At 43.2% G+C, this 23640-nt stretch overlaps 1 protein-coding gene across 1 annotated transcript in view; it reads left to right on the top strand.

Annotated features, from left to right (window-relative positions):
* Positions 1 to 23640, top strand: part of LOC133345018 (A-kinase anchor protein 9-like) — a 77346-nt gene that overhangs the window by 4604 nt on the left and 49102 nt on the right. Inside the window, exons 2-16 of the mRNA XM_061555374.1 lie at positions 6243 to 6485; positions 10319 to 10390; positions 11201 to 11407; positions 12316 to 12417; positions 13198 to 13353; positions 13830 to 14021; positions 14951 to 16978; positions 17295 to 17357; positions 18049 to 18168; positions 18445 to 18757; positions 19379 to 19512; positions 19753 to 19861; positions 20338 to 20509; positions 21092 to 21176; positions 22792 to 23136. Of these exons, the coding sequence (XP_061411358.1) occupies positions 6243 to 6485; positions 10319 to 10390; positions 11201 to 11407; positions 12316 to 12417; positions 13198 to 13353; positions 13830 to 14021; positions 14951 to 16978; positions 17295 to 17357; positions 18049 to 18168; positions 18445 to 18757; positions 19379 to 19512; positions 19753 to 19861; positions 20338 to 20509; positions 21092 to 21176; positions 22792 to 23136 (4341 nt within the window). The remainder of the gene's footprint in view (positions 1 to 6242; positions 6486 to 10318; positions 10391 to 11200; positions 11408 to 12315; positions 12418 to 13197; positions 13354 to 13829; positions 14022 to 14950; positions 16979 to 17294; positions 17358 to 18048; positions 18169 to 18444; positions 18758 to 19378; positions 19513 to 19752; positions 19862 to 20337; positions 20510 to 21091; positions 21177 to 22791; positions 23137 to 23640) is intronic.

The following is a 23640-nucleotide window of genomic DNA, read 5'->3' as shown; positions in this document are numbered from 1 at the left end:
GGCGACAATTGAGGTAGTGACATTTTGCATGATCGGAGCATGGAGGTGAGGGGCCTTGTATACATTTGCACATATGCAATGTGTACAGTGCAATGTATCAGTCCCGTGTGACTGAAATGTTTTCTATGAAATTGATTAGAAATTACATTGGTGTGAACGTTTTATTCTCTCATGAGCACATTGTAATGTTCAATAGATAGTGTATAATAGATGCTGTGGGAATATTGTTTGATTCACATTTAGAAATGTGTTCGTTCAAATCCCAATTCGGGTTCAACCCTGTCCAGGGTGGAATAAAGTGAGTACTAACTTTAGGGAAGCCAAGAGTGGTCGACCTCTGGAATATTGGTTTCTACATTAAAAATGTGAAATGTCTAACACTGGTTTAGATCAGCCAAAGGAGACGCTGAATTTGTTTATAAATTCTTAACTTTCAGAATTACTAAATGTGTTAATGAATATCTAGGTAGATGCTGTATGTAGTTGTGAGTGAGAAAAAATATTACTGCTGAAAAATGTTAGGCGATGACGATAAAAAACAATTTTAGCTCCACACAATCAGGTCAATAGGACTTTTACACTTTTAAACCAACAAAATAAAGATGGTAACCTCTTGAAGGCAGTGGATGTCTGTTTAGTGGTTTGTCCTGTTAATAATATGTACTACATGGTATTTTTATATCAAGCTTAAATTGCATGTTTTATCATGAAACTCTCCACATGGTACTCACTGTTTTGCGTTATATTGTAAAAATATTGTCATTATTTCACTCATTATAGGCATGCTTTACTTACGTTTTTTTTGTCTTGATATTTATGTCAAAAACACTGTAAACATTGCCACTGCAACATTCCTTTTTTACCTTGTTACAGCATTGATAAGTATAATATTATGGATGACTTGGAATTGAATATAACATTGTCATTTCATATATTTTATCAACATTTATTTATAGCTTGAAAATGTTCGAGCTGCCATTGAGAATGCAGATCGCCATTCCTGAGATGTTTTCACTCCATTGTGGGTGGTGAGCACTGCGTAAGACCAGAAAAACCAGAACCTCAAATTCATTGTAAGTCAAATATTCTTTAGCAGTGATTTATCTCCATATATATCTCCATGTATAAAAAGGGCAAATTTGTGATTATGTGTGTTTGTTCAAAATGTTTAGCGTACTTCCCGACATGCAACAGACTTGAAATTTGCCATGTGGGTACTTTCCAGACTGTACACCATGCATAAATTATTAAAATACAATAATGATAATTGTTTTTTTACCCTTTTATCTGGCAACAAAACTGACGCCTTTTTTTTACAAGGAGTCATGTTTGCATTGACCACAATACCTGCAGTCGGAATGCAAACAAAAAACATAACTCTGATAATGTATGCACTGTCTTTGAAATTGATTGGTCCACACCCGAGACAGCTTTCCTTAGAGCCTAGTCTCACATGGTGTTGGACCAGATGACGCCAAAAGGTGCACTCAAACCCCCAGTGGCGATGTTCACACACCACAGCAGTTACTCGTTTGAGGCTGAGTCGACCTAGGGGAGGCCCAGGAGCGGTTAAAATAATCCTCACCGGTGGTGGCCGTTAGCGGGAATCGAACTCGGGTAGCAGGGTTCGTAGCGCGCTAACCACTACACTACAATGCGTTACGCTTCCACGTGCGCGGGTCACGTGACAGATGTGGCGTCACCGCTCACTTGCCGTGCAAAAAGTATATGCATTATTGAGCTCCCCCCCAAAAAACCCACAAAAGTGTATTATTATAATTTTTGCATGGTGTGCAGTCTAGAAAGTACCCACATGGCAAATTTCAAGTTTGTTGCATGTCGGGAAGTACGCTAAACATGTTGAACAGACACACATAATCACAACTTTGCCTTTTATATATATGGCGATAACATTTGGTAATTGTTCATTCAGCAGACTCAACATTCACCTGTAATCCCGAAAGTCAAATCATGGCTTATGATTCGACAAGGCCCTTCATCCCTCTGAATTTGATAAAGTACCACTTTATTGGAAGTCAACACCAGTTGTTGGAGAGACTGTACTCTGCATTGATGTGGAATTTCCACCACTTGCTCAGAGCCACCAATGGAGATAAACCCTGTCCATCATTTTAAGCTGGGAGATGCTTTGACTATTTTGATGCAGAATTATATTGCATGCAATATTTTTACCCACAACCTGAATCGCATATTGTAATGGCACAAAACACTGTACAGTACTGCAAACCAATCAGTATCAGTTACATTGCCTGCAGCAACACCGCTATGCGCACTTGCCTTTGTCAATTACAGTTATGCTGAAATTCGCAGCCACCATGTAAAACATCGAGCGAGCAAAGGCAAAGACAAAGAAGAGCTTTAACAGACCCTGTAGCACATGGCCAGACATGATAAGAGATAGAGGACACTGTCTGCTCACAGTCATACATAACAATGGTATAGCTTACAGCTGGCCCAATGTATTTTGGGACAAAAGCCCAGCACAGCGGCATTAATTTAATATGAACACCAGGGGCAATTTAGCTGTGGAGCTTGGCATGGACCGTAGTCCTTCCACTGCAGTGATCAAGCGGATTACACCTTGTGCTGTGAGACTCTTAATTTGCCACCAGCAATTTGGATGGGAGATGGGGCACAGCAAGTGGGTTCCTGACCCATCTGCAGATTTCATTATCATCCCTTCATAATATGTGAAGGTTTTTTCCAGCTACTCTCATTCCATTGGCACAGGCAAAACACTCAAAAAAATAACCTGACCTCGCATTCCAATTCAGCATCCAGCTGAATAGTCTTGAGGCTCGCCTAAATAAAGTAAAGTCAAAATACAATGTCTTTGCTGAAATGAGTGTGGTAGCTGTAGCAGAAATTCCACATTGCTATGGTAAGCCAGCCTCTTTATAAGACACGAATCATTGACTTATCGCAAAGTTGTCAGTTTTATCAACCGTGGAACGACGATGGGTTAAACTGATACCTGACTAGGAGTGGCACTTGCAACCTATGATTGTGAATCAAGTGTTCTCCAACAGCATCACCCAACTGGCTCGCTAATAAAGAGACGTGATACTAGTGGTGGGAATTTCAAACTAAGCTCACAAACGGTAGGCTTCTTTTTTTGGGAACATAAGCACCTGCGTATTGAATTAAAACTGCTTGCTATGCGGATTGGTCATACTTTAGAGTGCATTTCTGGATTGTGAAACCTAAATTCCATTGTTTATAGAAACTTAGTACAGTGGTACCTCGGTATACGTCATTAATTCGTTCCAGAAGGGTAGGACTTATACCGAAAATGACGTACACCAAACAAATTTTTCCCATAAGAAATAAAGGGAAAGGAAATAATCCTTTCCAGAGTATAAGAAATTATATTTTATATGGCATATTATACATTAATGGGGTTGTATAAAATAATTTAGACACTACTTATTACTAAAATGCATACATAAATTAAAATAAATGCATAAATAAATTGAAATAAAAAAACATTTAACATCACTTTACCTTGCTGAGAGGAGTTGATAGCCTACGAGGATGGTGGTGAGGAAGGTGAGGAGGAGGAGATGTTATTCTTTTGGAAGGAGAGTTCCCTTCCATTAAAACTTCAGGAAGCTGAAATTCTGGGGGGTTTTTTCTTTTCTGTCTTTTTTCTTGTTGGACCTGGTTGAGGCTCACCAGGTTTGAGTTTTACTAAAAACCTGTCCATTGAAGTTTGTTTTTGCCTTCTTAGAATGTTCCTGAAGTGTGACATTGTCTGATCATTCCACAAAATACTGTTACGGTTTGTTAGAGCCGTAACAGTATTGTGTACGCGAGTACTGTACGCGGTGACTCATTCCGACCCATACAAGTTCTAGCAAGCGCATCATATCCCAAGCAAGACATCGTATCGCAAGACATTTTTTTCTCGTCAAAACACGACGTATACCAAATTCGACGTATTCCAAAGCGGCCGTATACCGAGGTATGACTATATCAACTTTTCCCAGTTGCAATTGTGAAATATTTATTGTGTGCTGTCCAAATCTCTGGATACTTCTATGCAGTTGAAGGCACATATCTTTCTCCAATAGCTACATGTAATATAATGTGTTAACACTTTTTGGAAGTAAGTTGAAGTTTGTCAACTCCCTTTTCCTCATCAAGTCCAGGCTCAAGACCTTCCTTTTTTCCTCTACCTATGTCTGATCCTCTCCATCAACAAAATATAAAGCCTCCTGTTTTTCTACAGCATCTTGAGATGCGATCACATTTAGGTGCTATATGAATCCACTTTGAATTGTATTTAGTGTCCCAGAGACTACACAAAGTCCCTTCTTGACCATAAGCTTGCACTAAAATAGAAAATAAAGCCTAGTGTTTGGTGCAGTGGATGGACGAAGGGATTATGAATATAGTCATATGTTGTGTAGGTGCAAGATAATGCATTATGGGAAATACTTGACTGTAAAATGTCTTACCTCTAATCTAACTAACCCTCCCACCTCGGCTCAAACAGCTGTCAGGGAGGTCACCTAATTGTAAAGGATATCAAAATCAGCTCTAAAGGGCCATGACACTTAAGTGCCTGGGAGCTGACACCGTAATCTCTGTATAGTTTAACATGTAGGCTTTCGCGACCAATATCATCCATAATAGAAGTTTCTTTGGGTTAGATCGCGTAAATATATAAATGTGTCGTTAAAACTCGCCACCACCCGACACAGCCAACTAGTAAGGGTTGTCACGTAAACAGAACATGCCAATTCGTCACTAGTACAGCACACCGGTGTGTTGGAGAGACAAGCCACAACATTTACAAACTTGAGTACGACGTTTCGCCAGTAATTACAACTAGTTTCATCAGGCGACAGCCAGATTTGTGGAGAAGTCTCACTGTTTCGCTTTTTATATAGAGGCCTCTAAGGAACGAAACAGTAAGACTTCTCCACAAATCTACTAGTTGGCTGTGTCGGGTAGTGGCGGGTTTTGACGACATATATAGTTCCTTCTGCTCAGTGTATTTTATAACATGCAAATACTTTTTAAACCCAATTTTTATAAGCTGTATTACTTTTTATTATTAAAAGTTGCAATTATAATTTGCCATGTAAAATGTCATTACTTTCAACAATGAATATCAGATGGTGGAAAGTGATTGACAACATAATCACATTATTACAAGTTGTAATAACGTGAATAGGTGGACATCGGTGATGTTTTCCAGAGTTAACGGTATGGTTGTTCACAGGAGGAAGTGATGGAATTTGTGCAGCATATCGGCAAGGAAATGCATCTTGCATGCGAGATGTGCATATTCATTTAATATGATTTTATCTCAAAGGTGCCCCACATCAGAGTTTTTAGGTTTGAGTGAGCACAATTTCCAATATGAAGCCTGTAGAAAGAGAAGTTGGAAGAACGTAATCAACCAGGTAGGGTGTTGACTTATGTTAGCCAACTCTCTGTGTTGTATTGCATTATATTTCTAAGTTTACTAGGTTTGTTTTCTCTTTCATTCGTACCTGATGATGATTACCTGTGTTGCAATCGAAACGTCGTATGCTATTATTTAATTTTAAAAATATTTCTACGTGACTTTACCGGAATAATTAAAGAGTAATTCCTGCAGTCACGAAAGCTCCAAATCAAGTTTGGATGGTTAAGTTTTGGATAATCTTAGGTGCCTCGTCGGTACTGCATGGGCTAACACGCATGCATTCTGGGAGCATTTTGAAGGCTCTGCGTTTTGCTCGAGACATTCAATAACCTTAAGATTTTTTGTTCAAAATTGCCAATTCTCCTCAGCTTGTTAGATGCAGCATACATGAGAAGCTATTGAGACTTATTCAAACAGTATGTCACAAGTACCTCAATATTCAGTTCTATCTCACTGTAAGAAGTAATGGCATTATTACGCACCGGTGTGTGCAGGCTCACCATACGTCTGCCCTCAGGTTGTTGCTTATTTAGGCTTGCTACAGCTGTGGCAGAGTGCTTGAATTACGATGGGAAGGGAGCAAGTTCAAATACCGGTCATGGCTTGCCACCGCCCGTCAACCTTCTTAGGTCCACAAAAGAAGTTCAACTCTTTGGGAATTCCAAAATGGTCATCTAACTTAGAAATGGTGAATTTCCACCTGGATGAGGGTTGCCTGTGGAGATGAGCACCTTTCGTACGGTAAGGGATACACTTTGCCTGGCTGTTGAAGGAGCACGTGTTGTGTTTGCGTGACCCCCAGCTGGCGGCGTTTCAGCAGCAGAGGAGAGAACACCAGCAGGAGGGTGGGGGCAGCGTGGAGGAGGAGGAGGAGGAGAAGGAAGGGAGTGAGCGGCCAACGACCCGGCGCAACAAAAAGCGCTCCGGGAAGGGTGGTGGCGCTGCCCCAACAGCTGAGCGCGAGGCCCGAGGCAAGCAGCTGCATGGCGCACGTACCCTGCGCTCCGGGGACTCTGTCAGCCAACAGCAAACCTACGTGTTCAAGGTACTACTGCACTTCACTATCTAATTTATTTAATGATGGATGGTTCCTTTTTCCACGGGTAGGTGGAGTTCCCCCACTTTTTCTGTGCTTCAGGCTGGAGATGAGTCTCGTTTCAGCAGGAAGCCACTTTTGTGAAACGTTGAGCACGTCACCCAGTTTGGGAGGGTCCTGCTTGGAAGTTGGTTGCGTAGAAACAGAGTCCCTGGAGACAACCCATGTATGTGTCGTGTCCTCCTTCCTCCCGGCGTGTGTGTGTGCATGTGGTGTGCGACGGACACACTCAGTCGGAGATGAGGTAGTTGCAGGAGGCACTATCTCACTCTTTATTCTCTTGTTGAACCACCAACTCCGGCCTCCTCTCTAATGACCACGCTGCCGTACAGCCCAGACACGACCCTGTCCTCGTTACACCGACGGCGTCGACCAAGACAACCAACTCCTGTTCGGCCGAGTGTCACTACATATTTAAAGGGACAACAGTCAAAACATCTTCCCTAAATGTTCCATTTAGTGCATGTACCTATCTTTGGACAGTCCATTGACCCCACCTCCAAAATGTCAAATGACTGCCATGTGCCTCCACCTAACCTGGATTCACATTGTAAAGTAATTGTAATTCATTTTAAATGTGGACAATGTTATTGAAGAGTATTAAACTTGACACCTTAACAAAAGTGTGACTGCCAGAATTGGTTGTAGAGGCAACCCCCGCACCTACGGCCTAATTGGTTTTTGGACGACGGTTGTGAGTTGAGCCGTTGTAAGTCGAACCCTTATTTCCCATTGGCACAATGTTATGCATTAGGGTTCCGTTCCTGGAAAACCATTAAATACCGCAAAAATACCAAAATTGACCACAACATAAATGAAAATAACCTGAACAAACATTTATTGTAACTTAACATAAACTTAACATAACTTTACAAACATTGTAAAGTAAAAACAAACACTTGCATTTGAAAATTCTTAAGTACTGTTCTGCATGTGTATCACATTCCCTCTTCTTAGACTTAGCGAATGGCGAACATTTAAAAAAATTGAAGAAAATTTACAAAGAAATGTAGAGCGTTGCGAATGACATGCGCAGACGCAGCGCCCAATCGACTCGGCGTCGGTAGCAGTCGTTAGGCGGTTGTAGATACGAGTTTTAGTCGTTACTGTGGAGGGTCTTAATTACTATCAGAAAGGTCGTAAAGGCAGGGGGTCGCAAATCGAGCCATCAGAAGTCGACGGTCACCTGTATAGATTTTCAGTTGGAAAATAAAATTTAACAGCAGCGATAATGATGTTAACAACTGGAAAACCGGCAAAGAGACATTGAATAAACCCATTCTGCTCAAACAAAAGCAATGTAAAGGGTGAAACACTTCAAACCCCATAATGGAAACAATGACATGAAAAGGCTCTTTAAATTCCCACAAACAATCCCCCATGGGTAATGCACAGTATTCTGTCTACTATCGCTGTGTTTAAATGTATTACTCTAGTCTACAAATCCCTCCATGGTCTTGCCCCACCATATCTTGCATCTCTCATATCTTACTACATCCCATTCCATCCTCTGCTCCCAATTTCTCCTGTCCCTCTATGTGCCTCACTCACCTTGTGCCCAGTCACGCTTTCGTTCATTTTCGCTTTCTTGCTCCCCTTCACTGGAACCAACTCCCAATGCATATAAAAACTCATCTTCACTAACCTGCTTCCATTCCTCCCTTAACACCCATCTCTTATCCCTTGCCGATCCTACTGCTACTCCCTGCCCCGGCCCCCCAGCAATGACCAGGCCTTCCCAAACCCCTATCACTACCCCTACACCAACACCTCCTTAACCACTACCACCTGTCCTCCTTGCTCACACCATAACTACACGACCACTTTTCATAACCCCACTCTTTCTTTTATCCACGATCATTTAACGTACGATTTTATTGTACGTTAGATGATGTAAAGCATCTTGGATAAATGCGGTATATACATCTATATTACATAAGATAATATTCTCTTGATGAAATAATGAAAAAAATGTGTTATTTGCACAAATAGTGGCAGGTGTTGTGCTACAAGAAGTGGAGGTTTCCTCTGCGTTTGCCACGCTTGTCTTTAAGCAAAATGCAATTCAATATACAATTGAGATGATATTTTATTCAATCAACACATAAATTCGACCGTTTAAAGTAAAAACTAATTTGTAAATAAAAATATGCTGATTCACCTCTCAAATCTTGGCTCCCAGCTCCCGGCTTTTAAATTCCCCTCTGCACGCTGGGCTGCATAGACTCATAGAGAGCAGCTTCCAACACATGCCACGCCTTTGTGAGGTAGCCGGTGTCACGGGGTTCCCACCCAGTCAATGGAGGTGATGGACACTATTTGAGGATTTTATGGGACTGAACCTTATGTGCCTGTCACTTTCAATTTATTTTTCTTATTAATGGACATCTTAGCGCACACAACCATGGTGTGTATCCACAAAATTATCAGATTTTGGGTTACGTGCTCACGAAAAAGAGCTCACCTTGCATGATTGTCCTGGTCTTTATAACATTGTACCTTTTTTATTGGCTGTGCTCTGATGTAAATGTTGCTGGAGCTGTTGCAGCTGCTGTGCTAAACCAGTAAAAGCTCCCTGGCTGGTATGGCACACGTGACTGGATAACTTTGGCATCTTGTTTGGGTGCCACGTGTGCCATTTTCAGAACAGCTGCAATTTTGGTTATTGACTGTTGTCATTTGCTTTACAACATGTCAGCAGCATTGCAACAGCATTAACGATGCTGAGCCATGCTGCTGTTATGTTGGCGATTTGCCATGGGAGAACAGAGCTGTAAAACCCCTTGATTAAACATATGGACTATTTAAAAAAAAAGAAACTAGTATGGCATGTTGACAGTAGCTTTCAACATCATATCTATAGATATAAAAGGGAAATTTGTGAATATGTGTGTCTGTTCGAAATGTTTAGCATACTTCCCGACATTCAACAAACTTGAAATTTGGCATGTAGGGAGCTTCCAGACTGTACACAATAAAAATAAATAAAAAAATAGACTTTTGTATAAGGGTGGGGGGGCGCAATAATGCATATATTTTGCAAGGCAAGTGAGCGGTGACGTCACATCTGTGATGTGACCCGCATACGGCAGTGTTACGCAGTATACCTGCTGACGTCACGCATCCCCCCCCAAACCCTCCGCGTAGGCCGTGTATCCCGCACAAATAATATGTCTAAATCAATTAAATGCTTTTCTCTCTCTTACATTAAAGTAATCAGATTACTCTTTTCCCTGTGCCTGTCATCCCTTGGAAGTCAATAAAATGAATACCACTTTGTAGGAAGTTGCATTTCTTGCTCCATATAGAGACTAGTCCCTTGCAGAAGAATATTGAATTTTCACCACCGGGTCAGTGACACTAATGTAGATGAGCCCCACTTGTTTGAGCACACTTTGACAGCTCCTGTATTTCTTGTAAATCAGTGGTGATCGATGAAGACTTCTCAACATTCTTTGAAAATGCCATGAAGTTTTTTTGTGTTTAGTTTGTTGTCCTTCCCCAGCACCTCTGATTAGCACGGTTGGCTACATACTATGCGAAAGAAGTTCAACATACATGCATACATATGTGTTATAATAGAACCCACTGATAATTAGGCGTTCAGACCCCTTGACCTTTAATTTTCTACCTCATGTTCCCAGTGTACTCCCAATTGGGAACTCTTGCCCTATGCAGTATTCATTCCTGGCTTTGTTCATGGGTTGTTTTTATGGGCGTTAGAGGAGAGCGAATGGCATTATGACCATGCTTAATTTATGTTGTGTGTCTTTTCCCCAAAGGTTTCCTCTTCTCCAGAAGAAGCCCTATCTGGGCCGGAGGATGAGGAGACACAGAGTTCGGAGAGTGTCACGGTGAGCGTTTTCATTATAGAGAGGAATTGTAATTACAACAAAGCATGTAGTGTGGTAATGGTTTAAGGCTGAGTAGACTTAGATGAGGCCCAGGACTGGTTCTGATTCAACTTGCTACTAATTAAATATGGCCAGGAAGCTTTTGCAGACCATGAGGTTTGTAGCACAGTCTGTGAGTCACCTTGTCCACCACTCCCCCCACACACAAACATATTTTAAATTAAAACAAAAAAACACGTACACATAATACGTACAGATATACACAACCGTATATATACACACAATTTTGCACATAGTCACATACTGGGAGACAAGATGAGGATCAAATGGACCCTAATATGCACTTGCTAAGAGAACTAGTTCTCCATAAGAAGTTTTTTGTGTTAGATCGCGTAAATATATAAATGTGTCGTTAAAACCTGCCATCACCCGACACAGCCAACTCGTAAGAGTTGCCACGTAAACAGAACATGCCAATTCGTCACTCGTACAGCACACCAGTGTGTTGGAGAGCCAACCCACAACATTTATAATCTGAGTACGACGTTTCGCCAGTAATTACAACTAGCTTCATCAGGCGACAGCCAGATTTGTGGAGAAGTCTAATAGTTTCGTTCCTTATATAGAGGCGTAGATGTGGTGACCACGCTTCTGCGCTCTTGCGCAAAGTGGAAGGGGGGAGAGGGGGGATTACTGAGTCAACATACATTATGCATATGCATTATACGAGCCCTTTGATCTTGTCCTTCCTGTCTATCGACTTGTTTTGTCAGTCTCTGTGATCAGAGGTGATTTTTGTTTTATTTCTAGGGACCAAGCAGCCCCAATGAATCACGGAAGCATCGTCCACCTCGCCGGTCGCCCGCTAAAGCCACTCGGCAACAGCAACAGCATGGCCAGGCGGCTGAGCAGCTCAGCAGTCCCTTAAGCACGGGTGGGAGCCCGTCCCCACAGAGCCCCCGCCACAATGCGGGCATCGCCCCTCCATTGCAGCGCGTTCGCACAACTTCCCCCCCGGCAAGTTTACAGCCAGATGGTGGCGGCACAGTATACCTTAAGGGAAACGTCCCCTTGGTTTATAGTGATCTAGATTGTTTTAGACGTTGAATAAAGGGTCATTTAAATAGCTACAGCTATCAACTGCTAAAATAATTGATTACTCTTTTGATTATGACTTCAATCGATTAATAAAAAATGAAAATCATACAAATTTCCTCATCGTTGAAAATAACTTTCAGGCATGAGTCTTAAACCGTGTGTTTAATTATAGAATTTCATGGCATTGATGATGTCAAGACTTGTCATCTCGGCGTCATGCTAACTGTGCCGTGGTGAGTTTCTGGCCTTTTGGAGGACAGATGCCTCGCGTCCACCATTTAAAAATTGCTGCTGCTTAACAATACATACGTTTTTTCAGTGTTTATATTATTTTAGTGCTATAAATTTTAAGTAACCCTCGCGTTGAGCAAGTTGAGGAAAAAAATCTATAGTTACGTGAAACATACAGGGATACATTTTTTTTAAATGTTCTGACAGCGGTTGAAAGCGTTTATGCATTCTCGCTGTCTGTCCCTATGTCTTCCCGTTTGTCTATAACGTGGGGGCATATTAACTCTTGTGAAGATGACTACACACAAATTGAAATGTGTGTTGAAAACAGCCAAATTAATCAAAGGGTTGCCCAACACATGCAAACACAAACCAGCGCTAAAAGTGCCTGTCTCAGCTTTCTGGCCTGCCAGCAAAAAGCACTCCCTCCTGGATGAAGCCGCTATCCGATGCCCATGGGCTCCCGGCTTACGCAACTACTGGCTCTTGCGCACACCTGGCATGAGCACTACTGTTGTTATCTATCATACAAATATTCTGAGTAGACGTCATGTGTCCTCATGATTGTTTGCTAAGAGATCCCCCTGGGTCCTCAGATGTCTGTCACCATGGCTGAAGATACACTGGATGGCACTGAAGTGAAAGAGCAGCCATTCCTACAGAAGGATAATATTGAAACACAGCTGTCGGAGGAACAGGTGGGAAGTTCACAGGCGGTTTGCATTTCCGTTTAAGGATAGAAGGGATTAAAATTTTGTCACAATCATTATACAAACAAATTCTACCTCTACAGTATGTTTTCTATGCATTTTGTACCTCTATTTTTTCAATACCTTTTGTGTGTTCTCCGACATGGTAGCATGTGCTAAACGACCCATAATCGCTGTAACGATTCATAGTGACACCATGATTTCTCACTCAATCTATTCCCGCGCTGCATTCCCACATCTCTCCAATATTCCATGTATCCCCAAGCTGTGTCCCCTCCTTTCTTCCTCAAATAAGTAAACTACATGAATGACAGTATTGTTGTAAAGTAAAACATTTTTTTATCTGTCTTTGTTGGTGAATTTACCTAGCTGTAGCATGTTCGCCACTTATTGTAGAGGTTTGTGGTTCAAATCCAGCATGCTACCGTGTTTATTACTCCGGATTTATTAACCACAATAAAGTACTACATGCCATCTGCTTCACAGTGGACGTTATAAAGATCCACCTTATGTCATTCGAAATGAGCAGGCCATTGTGTGCTGCCATCATGGTCCAAATTGGTTGACATCACCCCTTACTGTGACACTATTGCAGGCTGTCTTAAAAGACAGTGCCATCCTTCACGATTGGCTTTCGCTTTAAGAATTGCATGAACACCAAGTGTACGTTATTATTATAATCATTATCTCCCTGGAGTATTTCTGAATGAAGGATTGCTGCTGGCGTCAGCCCTGTGTGTCACTCCTCGTGCTGTGTGTCGTGTGCAGGTGAAGGAGGTGCATGCAGCGATTCAGCAGCGAGACACCATCATCACTCAACTGTCTGTCAAACTGCAGCAGGCGGTGCGCTCACGCGATGCAGTGCAGCACGAGGCGCTCACGCTCAGCACCACCGTGCACGGCCTGCAGCAGCAGCTTTTCGAGGTGTGTGACCACATCATGTGCTCTTGAGACTCCCACGCTGCTCGCAAGAAAACTAAAGCACAACAAGGGGTTTTGAGTGCTCTTGTTTACTCATGTGAGTAGATTTGCTGCGGGTACTCTGATTTTCTACGACATGAGAAACACTGCTCAAAATAAAAATTTCTCAAAAGCCCAAAAATTGTGTCATACATACCTGGCGTCCTGAGTTAAATTTACAGCCACTGCTATTATAATTGATATACGAACCAGTCCTGCCTCCACTCACTTCACAATCCTGCATAGTGAAGTATGGTCAAGCAACTCCCATGACCGACAGTCCTAGTGAATTGAAACGTGGGTGTAAATTACAGTATTATCGTGATTTTTTTTTTTTCTGTTTTCAGGCAGCCATTTTTTCACACTGCTTTTGATTAATAAGATAAGCTGATTAAAGATGACTGTGCCACTTTAAAGCCCGGATGCACATGTGTGCCCAGGCGAGCGAGATTTTGAAGAAGAGTCGCCACGGCAATCTGGCGGCGGAGCTGCAGCAAGCGCACGAGCAGATCTCGCTCTACCAGGAGACGATCAACGAGCAGGGTCACGCCATGCAGGAGCATGCGGCGCGTGCCGCCCACCACGAGCAGCAGCTCGCACTCATCCGCACCAAGCTGGAGGACTCGGAGAAGGTGCGTCCTCATCCAGGGAACGCCTATAGCAGGGGACGGCAACTCGCGGGCTCCAGAGCCGCATGGGGCTCTTTAAAAACTGCTTTGTGACGTTATTAACATGCATTGTGGCTCTGGAAATATTAAGATTTTTACCGTAATCGAAAAAGAATTATCTTCTTGTTATTTTGCTTGCCGACCCCTGGCCTAGAGGATGGACACACTTACCTTTCCTGTTCCCATCATCAGCAAGCCTTAAGAGTGGGCGGTTTGTAGAATGGAACTGGTTTATTAAATCAGTGTATTGTCTACTTTTCGATTTCAAGCTTTCGTGACTGCAGCAGGGATTCATCTTCTTGGTTCTTTCGGTAAAGTCACGTAGTCTCACGATGTTTCGGCCACAACACAAGCGTGACTTTATCGTCTACTTGTTTGTCGATTCATTACACTTAACCTTCTTATTAAGCATGATTTTGTTCAATGTGCTGAGTAGTCACAGAGAAGGTGAAACTGATCCAGGCTTTGCCCTGTTTTAACATTTTTGGTGATTAAACATATCTTAGTTGTTCATTTTGTTATTACCCACATCTTTTTGATAAGAAACATTGAGTATGTACATTAACATTAAGGCATTACTACGACTGCATAAGAGATCCTCTACATTATAATACATGCTTTGTAGCTACTGTTACCACTTGGTATGATGCTGTCTTTTACGAATGTTGAGCATGGTGTAAAGTTGGTTGAGTCTTCGCCAGGGTAGGTGAAGTAGTCATCGTGAGATGATAAATGTATACATTATATTTGTATTAAAATTATATTTTAATGTGATACATTTAACTTGACTGTGTGATGTTTTTAATGTAGGAATATTTTTTTTGCAACACATTGTAATCTGCATATGAATTTGTTTCTGGTAACAAAAATGCCACTTTCTTCTTTAATTGCAGACGTTGAAGGAAAAAGACGTTGTTTTGAATGGCTGCAAGGAGAGTATTAAAGAGAAGGAGAACCTGATTGGGGAGCTGAGCGGCAGAATGAACGAAAAGGAAAAGAACATAATAGAGCTCAGCAAGAAGATGCGAGAGCGGGAGGATGCACTTGCTCAGCTCGCGCAGCGTGTGCAGGTCTCCGAGCAGAGCAACGCCAAGCTGCAGGAGACGCTGCAGCTGACGGAACGCGATGGGGAGAAGATGAGGAATGAACTGTCCACCATCAAGCAGCGTGAAATGAAGACTTCGAGCGAGATCAAGACGCTCATGGGAACCATGGAGCAGATGCAGAAGCAACATCAGGGCTCCTCGGAAGCCGAGCTGATGCAGCGCATTGAGGCCGAGCTGCAGAGGAAGCTGGACCGCTTGCGCACGGAAATGGATGAGACGCACGGGCTGCAGATAGCGCAGATGAAGCAGCAGATGCGAGAGCAGCACAAGCGAGAGATTGAGGAGCTGAACACCATTCACCGTTCAGAGCTGGATAAGATGAGCTCCATTCCCGTCAGCCACATGGTGGACGAGGAGCAGGTTGACTTGCTGAACTCGGCAATAAATGAATTGAACATCAGGCTGAGGGAGTCGCACGTCCAGCGCGATCAACTGAAGCAGGAGTTGGCACGGAGGGAGGAGGAATACAAGAGTGAGGTGAGCGGCGTTGAGCGACGCCACGAGCAGAAGGTGCTCGAGCTGCGGTATCAGCTGAGCCAGGCTCACGAACAGGTTCAGAGTCTCTCCAATAAGCACACGGCCGGTGAGCAGCACAGCAAGGAGGTCGAGCTTCTGACAGCCGACCTCAAAGAACTAAGGGCCCAGGTCACAGAAATGAACGTTGCTAAAATGGAGCTTCAGTCCAAATACGAGCAAGAAGTGATGAACTACCAGATCAAGCTGGAGATGATGGAGCGAGAGAAGGACGCAGTTCTCGATCGAATGGCGGAGTCTCAGGAGGCGGAGCTGGAACGTCTCCGGACCGAGCTGATGTTCTCTCACGAGGAGGAACTCCGTGCACTCAAGGACGCACTCGCCAAGAAGCACCTGCAGCAGCAAGATACCCTGAAAGTGAAGCAAAAGCAGCAAGTCGACCATCTACAAAGTGAGATGGACACTAAGAACGCTGCCATTAGGGCTAAGTGTGATGAGCTGTCTGCAGAAAAGGCTGGTCTCCTGGTAGAGATCAGCACCATGAAGTCTGATATTGAAAACCTGAAAAAAGGACAAGGTGATGATAAAGACATGATTAAACAAATTGAGATGCTAAAAGCAGAAGTGGGCACTCTTAGAAGCGTCCAGAAAGATTTGCAGGAACGAGAGTTGCAGATGAAAGAGCTGCAGGCAGCAAACAAACAGGTAATAGCAGCGAGGGAAAAGTTGGAACAGCAGCTTGCGGATTTCCAAAAAGCAGTGCCTCAGCATAACGATGTAGGTACCTTAAGCCCTACTGATCTCGAGGAAAGTTCAAGTAGGGTCCCAGCTCTAGTAGAACAGTGTTCCATGCTTGAGAAGCAACTCCGTGCCCTTAAGAAGATAAATGAAATGGCTAAGCAGACTGAATACCAGCTGAGGGAGGAGTTGGAGAAGCAACACAACACATTTGTGTTTTCAGAGAGGAACTTCGAAGTGAACATGCAGGAGCTACGAGAGGAACACGAGCAGGTTCTGAAAGAAAAATCATTGATAGAAGTGAAGTTAGAGGTGCAGATGGAAGAAGTAAAAACCCTTAAGTCAGAGCTCTTACAAATAACTTTGAGTGCAGTAGACACATGCGCAACAGAGACCGGAGGAGAGATGATGGTAGTGGAAAGCCATAAAAAACAAGATTTGTCTGCCACCTTTGTGGAGAAAGACTCTGTCGAACTCATGGAAAAGATACAGGTTGTGGAAAGAGAGAGAGATCATCTCGTTGAAGAAAAGGCCCTGCTGCTACGAATGATTGAAGATCACAACGCAGAGGTGGCCTCTCTAAAGGCCCAGCACAAAACTGAGGTGGGTGCGGCATGATCCTCTCCATTGACCACTGGACTATCACTGGGACTACCATAAGGACACCTAGTTCCATAACTGGATCCACTGGGATCCCCATTGAGACCATCACCGGCACCACCATCACCACCATTAGATGAATGTGCCGCCACTTCTACTGCTCTTAGTGGGAAAGCCAGGATATCTATGCATATAATAGGATAATCCGCAGATCGATTCAGTGGTACTGTAAGAGGAGTTTCACTATATTTGAATGGGCCATTTAGTGTTGCTTGGGAAGGTGTTGATTAGTGTTGATGGTTTTTTCCTCTATCCACAGCTAACCAAGCTTGAAGAGACCTTCTGTATTGAAAAACAGCAGGAGATCATAGGCATCCGACAGGTGAATAACATACAGCACACAAACAGCATTTACTTTGAAATATGTTTTCAATGTTTTTTAAGGATTGAATCACCAGGAGTGCTTTTCATTAGACAAGGCTTGGTTTACATGAGAGCCCTCGTAAATTTTGTAAAACTTTAAAAAAGCACCGCATTATAGCATAATAAAAAAATAAATGGTTAATTAAGAGATGTAATCCATTCAACTTGTAATGTAATGTTTAATTGCAATTATACACATTTCAGTTTAATCAGTGATTTTTGGAGCAGAGTGTTGTGTGTATTGTTGTTGTAATGCATGATATCTGGACGAGTGCTGCCATTTTCTGTCAGACCTACAACTCAAATTTAGTTTCCATAATGTGTGAAAACATACGGCCACTGTTTGGGAAGTCCACTTGAAATGTCCTCACTTCATACATATCCTGCCAAGGAAACAATGATTACATTTCGTTACGTAATATATATTATTGCACATTCATTCATGTGTATTATCTCTGCTTCAGGAATATGACATTTCCATCACTTGATTAGAGCCAGCAATGGAGAGGAGCATCACCCTCTGCTTGTTTGAGCAGAAACACATTGTCATTCGATTGGTGGCTGCTGCAACGTATGTTGGATTTGGAAGCTGGTGTTGTGGTTTCCCTGTTTGTGTGTATTGTGGAGCTCATGGATGTGGCATGTGTCAGGCATTAGAGGCTGAGCACAAGCAAAACATGGACCAGCTGCAGGTTCGGCAGGAGGCTTTGCTGCGAGAGAAGGAAGAGGCGTTGCATGCCGCATTCCTGAGCCAGACACAAGAAATCCAGGTATGTCAGTTTCGAAGGGTTGAATCAGTAAGGATTTGAGTAAAGACGTGACAACTCCTCAATTGTTTAAATAATTTTTTAGACTCATTATACACTATTTATCACTATCTCATAACTTACAAGGGAAATGAACACTGCCCATTGCCCAAAAGCATATTTTAGATAGAGCCGCATTTATACGCTCTCTGCATTCAAATTGTATTGTGCTGTTTGAGCAGGCAGATGCATGGGCTTTTGGCACTGACCGTGATCATGTGTGCCTCTGTGTTCCTCTAGGCTGAACATGCTCTACAGAGGGAGGCCACCCGCATCGCGCTCACTCAGATGCACGCCGCACAGCAGGAGCTGATTCTGGAGGAACCTGGCCCAGCCGCACAGGGAACCCCAGTGGTGGTGGTGGCGGCACATGCCTCTGGAAGCACACGGGATGACGGACCCCTTGAGCCTCCCACAGCAGAAGGCCACACACATGAATCACCAGCCAGGGAAGGACAAGCCCTGGACACAACACTCACTATAGCCAGCACGATGTTGACAACAGCTGGGCCGTCAGACACGCAGATGCTGACAGATTCCCACCAGCAGCGAGGTGAGGATGATGGTGGGGTGAGTAGCCCCACTGCTGAGATGTGCACTTACTCTGCTGCGCTATCACCTGCGAGGGACACATACAGTATAGACTGTTCCTTATCATTGCAGTAAAAATAGTCATCCTATAGATATACAAGCCCTTGCCATGATAATGTCGAATCTTTACCCCCAGTTTAGGGCTACAAATAACACTACCCCATTGCTTGCTGAGCAGGAGTTGGGTGTTGGTTGAGAATTGTCTCTTTGACTTTGACAGTATCCCCATGGCACAGTCTCGTGATGAGTGCTGTAGTGCTGATGAAAAAGTCATTTTCAACTTTGGGCATGAGAACATTTGTGCTCCAGAACACAATTACAATCAAATTGAGAACTGCATAACATAACAATCAACATTTCCTTCACAATTACGCATCTGGAGATGAGCACGGTTGACTACATACCTTGCGAAAGAAGTTCAACATACATACATACAAAGCCATTGTCAGAATATGAATATGTATTTATACTGGAGGAATCTGAACATTTATACTGGAGAGATACAAAGCCATTTTTTATATATATTGTGAATAATACATCTAAGAGCCGTGCTAGTCTCACTGCTGCCCCATGTCGCTGGTAGTGCCCGTGCCAGGAGGTGGTGAGAAGGAGGAGAAGCGACACCAGGAGGTGGTAGAGCTTATGACCAGTGTGCGGCTGCTAGAGGAGGAGCTTGCAGAGCTGAGGGGCTGTGCCCAGCAGCAGCGTTTGGAGAAGGTACTGTTCTTCACAGAAATTGTCAAGACCAAGTTAATTATTACACTCCCTACACACAAGACAACACTCAAAACTATGCACACATAAATGTTTCCTAGTGCTACCTCCTGTTCAAGTGGTATCTCATACTAGATGTCTTCATGTTTGGTAAATTATATCTGCTGGCCTTTAGTTATTATCATGACATCTCGTCTCCTTTACAGTAAATGCTTTGATTGTCTGATCGTGTGGTGCCACTAGAGTGCCCTAGAACAGGAATTTCTGGAACTAAGAGTCTGTAAAGAAGAAGAGGTGGACAGGCTGCGTGCTCAGCTGGAGGGCAGCCGTGCCAGTCGACAGGAGCTCAGTGGTACGTGTGGTTTCCCAAGCTGTGGCCCCATTTGTTCATGTAGTTCACGATAACCTGTCAGGGAACCGAGCCAACACCACTTTGGGTGCTGGAGTGGGCCCTACACCACCAATATTCCTTCTGCCCACCCAAGTTCACTCTCCTTGGCAGTATATTACGATTATGGTGGTCCACACCACAGCCCTCCTGGCTCCCCCTTTCAAGAGGAGCTGGAACTGGGACTGTTATGGTTGATTTCTTTAGAATGTAGGTGTTTTCTACTTAAAAGGTTTTTATTGAACTGCGCAATGGACTCGAATTCAGGCAGACACCCATGAAACCAATTCTTTATTTTAAGGAGCTGATGACTTTGGCCTGGTTACCAAAAATCAGACGAAAAAAGAGTCACGTTATTTTGAAAAATGTAATTAAAATTGTGCACAGCGCAATGGGGTCTCTGCTGACTCGCGCTGTGCTCCCGCGGTCGCCGCGCACAGAGCTGAAGACGCAGCTGCAGGCACGCTGCGGGCGCCTTGCCGAGCTCGAGTCGGTGCGGCAGGAGCAGGGAGCGCTCCTCGCACGGCTCGGGGCCGCCCAGGAGGAGACGGAGCGTCACGCGCGCGACAAGCAAGTCCTGCAGCAGGAGCTGCAGCGCCTGCGCTCGCATGGGTGCGACGCTGTGGATCGTTGACCCTCCGCACGGCTTGTGTGCACCATGCAGATAGCAATAAACATCTTCATACTACTTTTGATAATGATAGTAGTCATTTCTATTATCGGCACATTCGGCTATGTACGGTGCAAAAGAAGTTCAATATCCATACATACATATCCAGGAAAGTATAATTTTTACAGTTTTTTCAGGAGGGTTTTTTATTGGTATGTTTGGACTTTTTTTTTACATTTGGGGAAAACAAGATAACCTTTTCTGAAAGATACCCATTGCTTATTTTCAAATAATCCTAACATATTTATTAAATAAATAAACTGCATGAAATAAATTAACACCATGCTTAATAACTTAACAGCTAAATCAACATACAGTATAACTGATATTGGCGAAACATCCCACAATGCTGATAAATTACCTGCAAATTACTCAATTGGGATTACACAAAGTAACATTGTCCTCCCTACTGTGACAACTTGGCAGGACCCTCCTTAAAAAAAGTGTCTTGAGACTCAATGAAGCTTTTGTGGGTAAACAAGATACAACAATAATAATAAACCTGGTACTGTCTCCCACTGCAGGCTGCTGGCGGAATCCACACTTAAGGCTGTTCCTCACCAGGCTGCAATCTTGAGTCTTGGTCCACCTTGCACTGCTGCATCACCAGTAAGAGTGCGGCTCGTTTTCTAATAATTATCAGCATGGTAACATCTACACGTTGGGGTTATTAATGAGGCGGCTTGCAAAATACTGTGGGTTTCCGACTATGCCAACTATGCCGTGCATTGTCTTTGAGTTGTGTGCCTTTTGGCGTCATCTGGTCCAACCCATGTGAGACTAGGCTCTAAGGAAAGCTGCCTCGGGTGTGGACCAATCAACTTCAAGGACAGTGCATACATTATCAGAGTTATATTTTTAGTTTGCATTACGACTGCAGGTATTGTGGTCTATGCAAACATGACTCCTTGTAAAAAAAGGTGTCAGTTTTGTTGCCAGATAGAAGGGTAAAAAAACAATTATCATATGCCATTTTTCTAAAGTGTGTTTCATGTTAGCGTGTAAATGTGATATGTTGTCATAGCCTGCACATTTGTTCACAGTTAATGACGATTCATATTGCCTCACTTGGCGTTGACATCATTGTCTTCTGGCTCGGTCTTCTAAATAAAAAAAATTTTGCTTTCATAATGCCATGGGCTATTAGAGCTTGAATGCTTTAGTTTGAATTAGTTAAAGCACCTTATTAAAACCAGTTATTCGTGACCACTGTTACTGACGCACTACTCGGCCTATTGAGAGGTTGTTCCTCTGATGCCTTTGTTGTATCGAACCTTCTGCCTATGGTCTACTGCAATATCTACCCGCTCTCTTGGTTCAAGTCCATTCCCTTCCCCTATGCCCAGGACTCGTAGCGATGCCTCCCTTCATCACCTCTCCTTATAACATGTTCCCATTTTTATCCAGCCGTGAAGTGTAAGCACACAAAGATAAACTAATCTGTAGCGTTTCACTGCAATGAAGTGTGTGTTACTGCATGTTGTGAATGGCACACTTGTTAATGCTATTGATTGTGCTGCGTATGTCCAGCATGTCCTTGAAGTGGCTGATGACGCTGTGATCTCAGTTGTCCACTCTCGATAGCACATCCTGCTCATTGCCCACAAGCACACGGCCTCTGGCAATAGACCTTTGCCGTATTTGTGCTACGTGGCAACGATCCTATTCATTTACAATAACAGAGCCTATTTTGGGAAATGTTATTTCATGGGCAAAAAAGTGATTATACATCTAAAGTTATTTACACATTTGAGATGTGGAATTTGTAACTTGGAGGTGTTTTATTGTAAAAGTCTACAAGAAATCCAGTGCGGTCTTTCTCTGCATGTAAGTTCAGTATTCAAATTGATAATGCTGATTATATTGAAGAGGTACAAGCTTTGTACAGTCTTTATTAAAATGATTCACATGTGATATGTTTAAATTAAGCCGTTTTTTAATGACATTTGTATTGTTCCCCTTGTGATTATATTGTTACTTTCATAATGTTCCTTTCATGTTTTTTACATCTATTGTGGCGTTTGTTATTGTCGATGTTTATTTTTACCACCTGCCCTGGTGGAGTTGTGGTAAAAGCTCTCAGCTTGCAATTGAAAGGCAGTGGTGATCTATAATACTGGTGGGGAGTCAATTCAGAGCATTATTTTGTGTATTGAGTTTCAATGCTTTAAAAAGTACGAGGCATTTTGATGGGTCCATTTGCTCTATCGTTATACATTTTCAGAGCATGGATGACGATCTTCAGCAAGCCATGACATCAATTCCAGAAGACAGGAAGGAAATGGCTTTGCCTGTGAACTCTCAAGTGTCAGACTCCACTCTTGACTTAGCGGCAGCCTCTGGCATCGAAGGGCCAACTCTCTCTTTGATTGAGGGAGAGCCTCGGGCGCAGCCAGAGGTGAACATGGGGCACAGGGATGAGTGGGATCAAACTTGGCAGAGACAACTGGAGCTGCAACATCAGCAGCAGTTGTTGGCCTTGAGGGCCCAGCTGGAGTATGAGCAGCAAGAGGCCATGGAGAAGCTGACGCTTCAGCATCAGGACGAGCTTCTCCTGCACATTGCCAAGGTGAGTAACCTCTGTAAGTCACAGTGTCTCCCTGCTGAATTAAAACTTGGGTGGAACTCCCCTCCATTATTGGTCCATCCCCAGTGGTGCGCCACTTGCACACTCCTATGGCAGAGACCATAGGCCTCAGACAAAACGGAAATAAAATCTCTTCTTCGGACAACAGTCCATGACTTTCCACAAAGCGGTGCTTGTATTACAAACACTGAAGGGATGATGGCAGAGTTGACCCCCAACTGAGATTTTAACTCGTAACCTATTTACGAGTCCAGCTCCGTGACACTGTCACCACCCAGCCTGCTTTGTCAACAACAATAACAACTATCAACTCTATTTAAACAGGACAAACCCTTGAAACTACTATTTAGTCTATTTCGTTCAAAAAGAGGATTTGGCTTTATAGCAGCGATGGATACATTTTACACAAGAGCATAATCTCCACACAACACACTTACAATAAACTGTGGTTGTGCGACTGAAAAATGTGTTCATTGGAGCCTGTTG

The sequence above is a fragment of the Lethenteron reissneri genome, chromosome 21, assembly GCF_015708825.2.
Source record: "Lethenteron reissneri isolate LAM-NWPU_2019-01 chromosome 21, ASM1570882v1, whole genome shotgun sequence".
Lineage (NCBI taxonomy): Eukaryota > Metazoa > Chordata > Hyperoartia > Petromyzontiformes > Petromyzontidae > Lethenteron > Lethenteron reissneri.
This window is presented reverse-complemented; position numbering and strand designations above follow the sequence as displayed.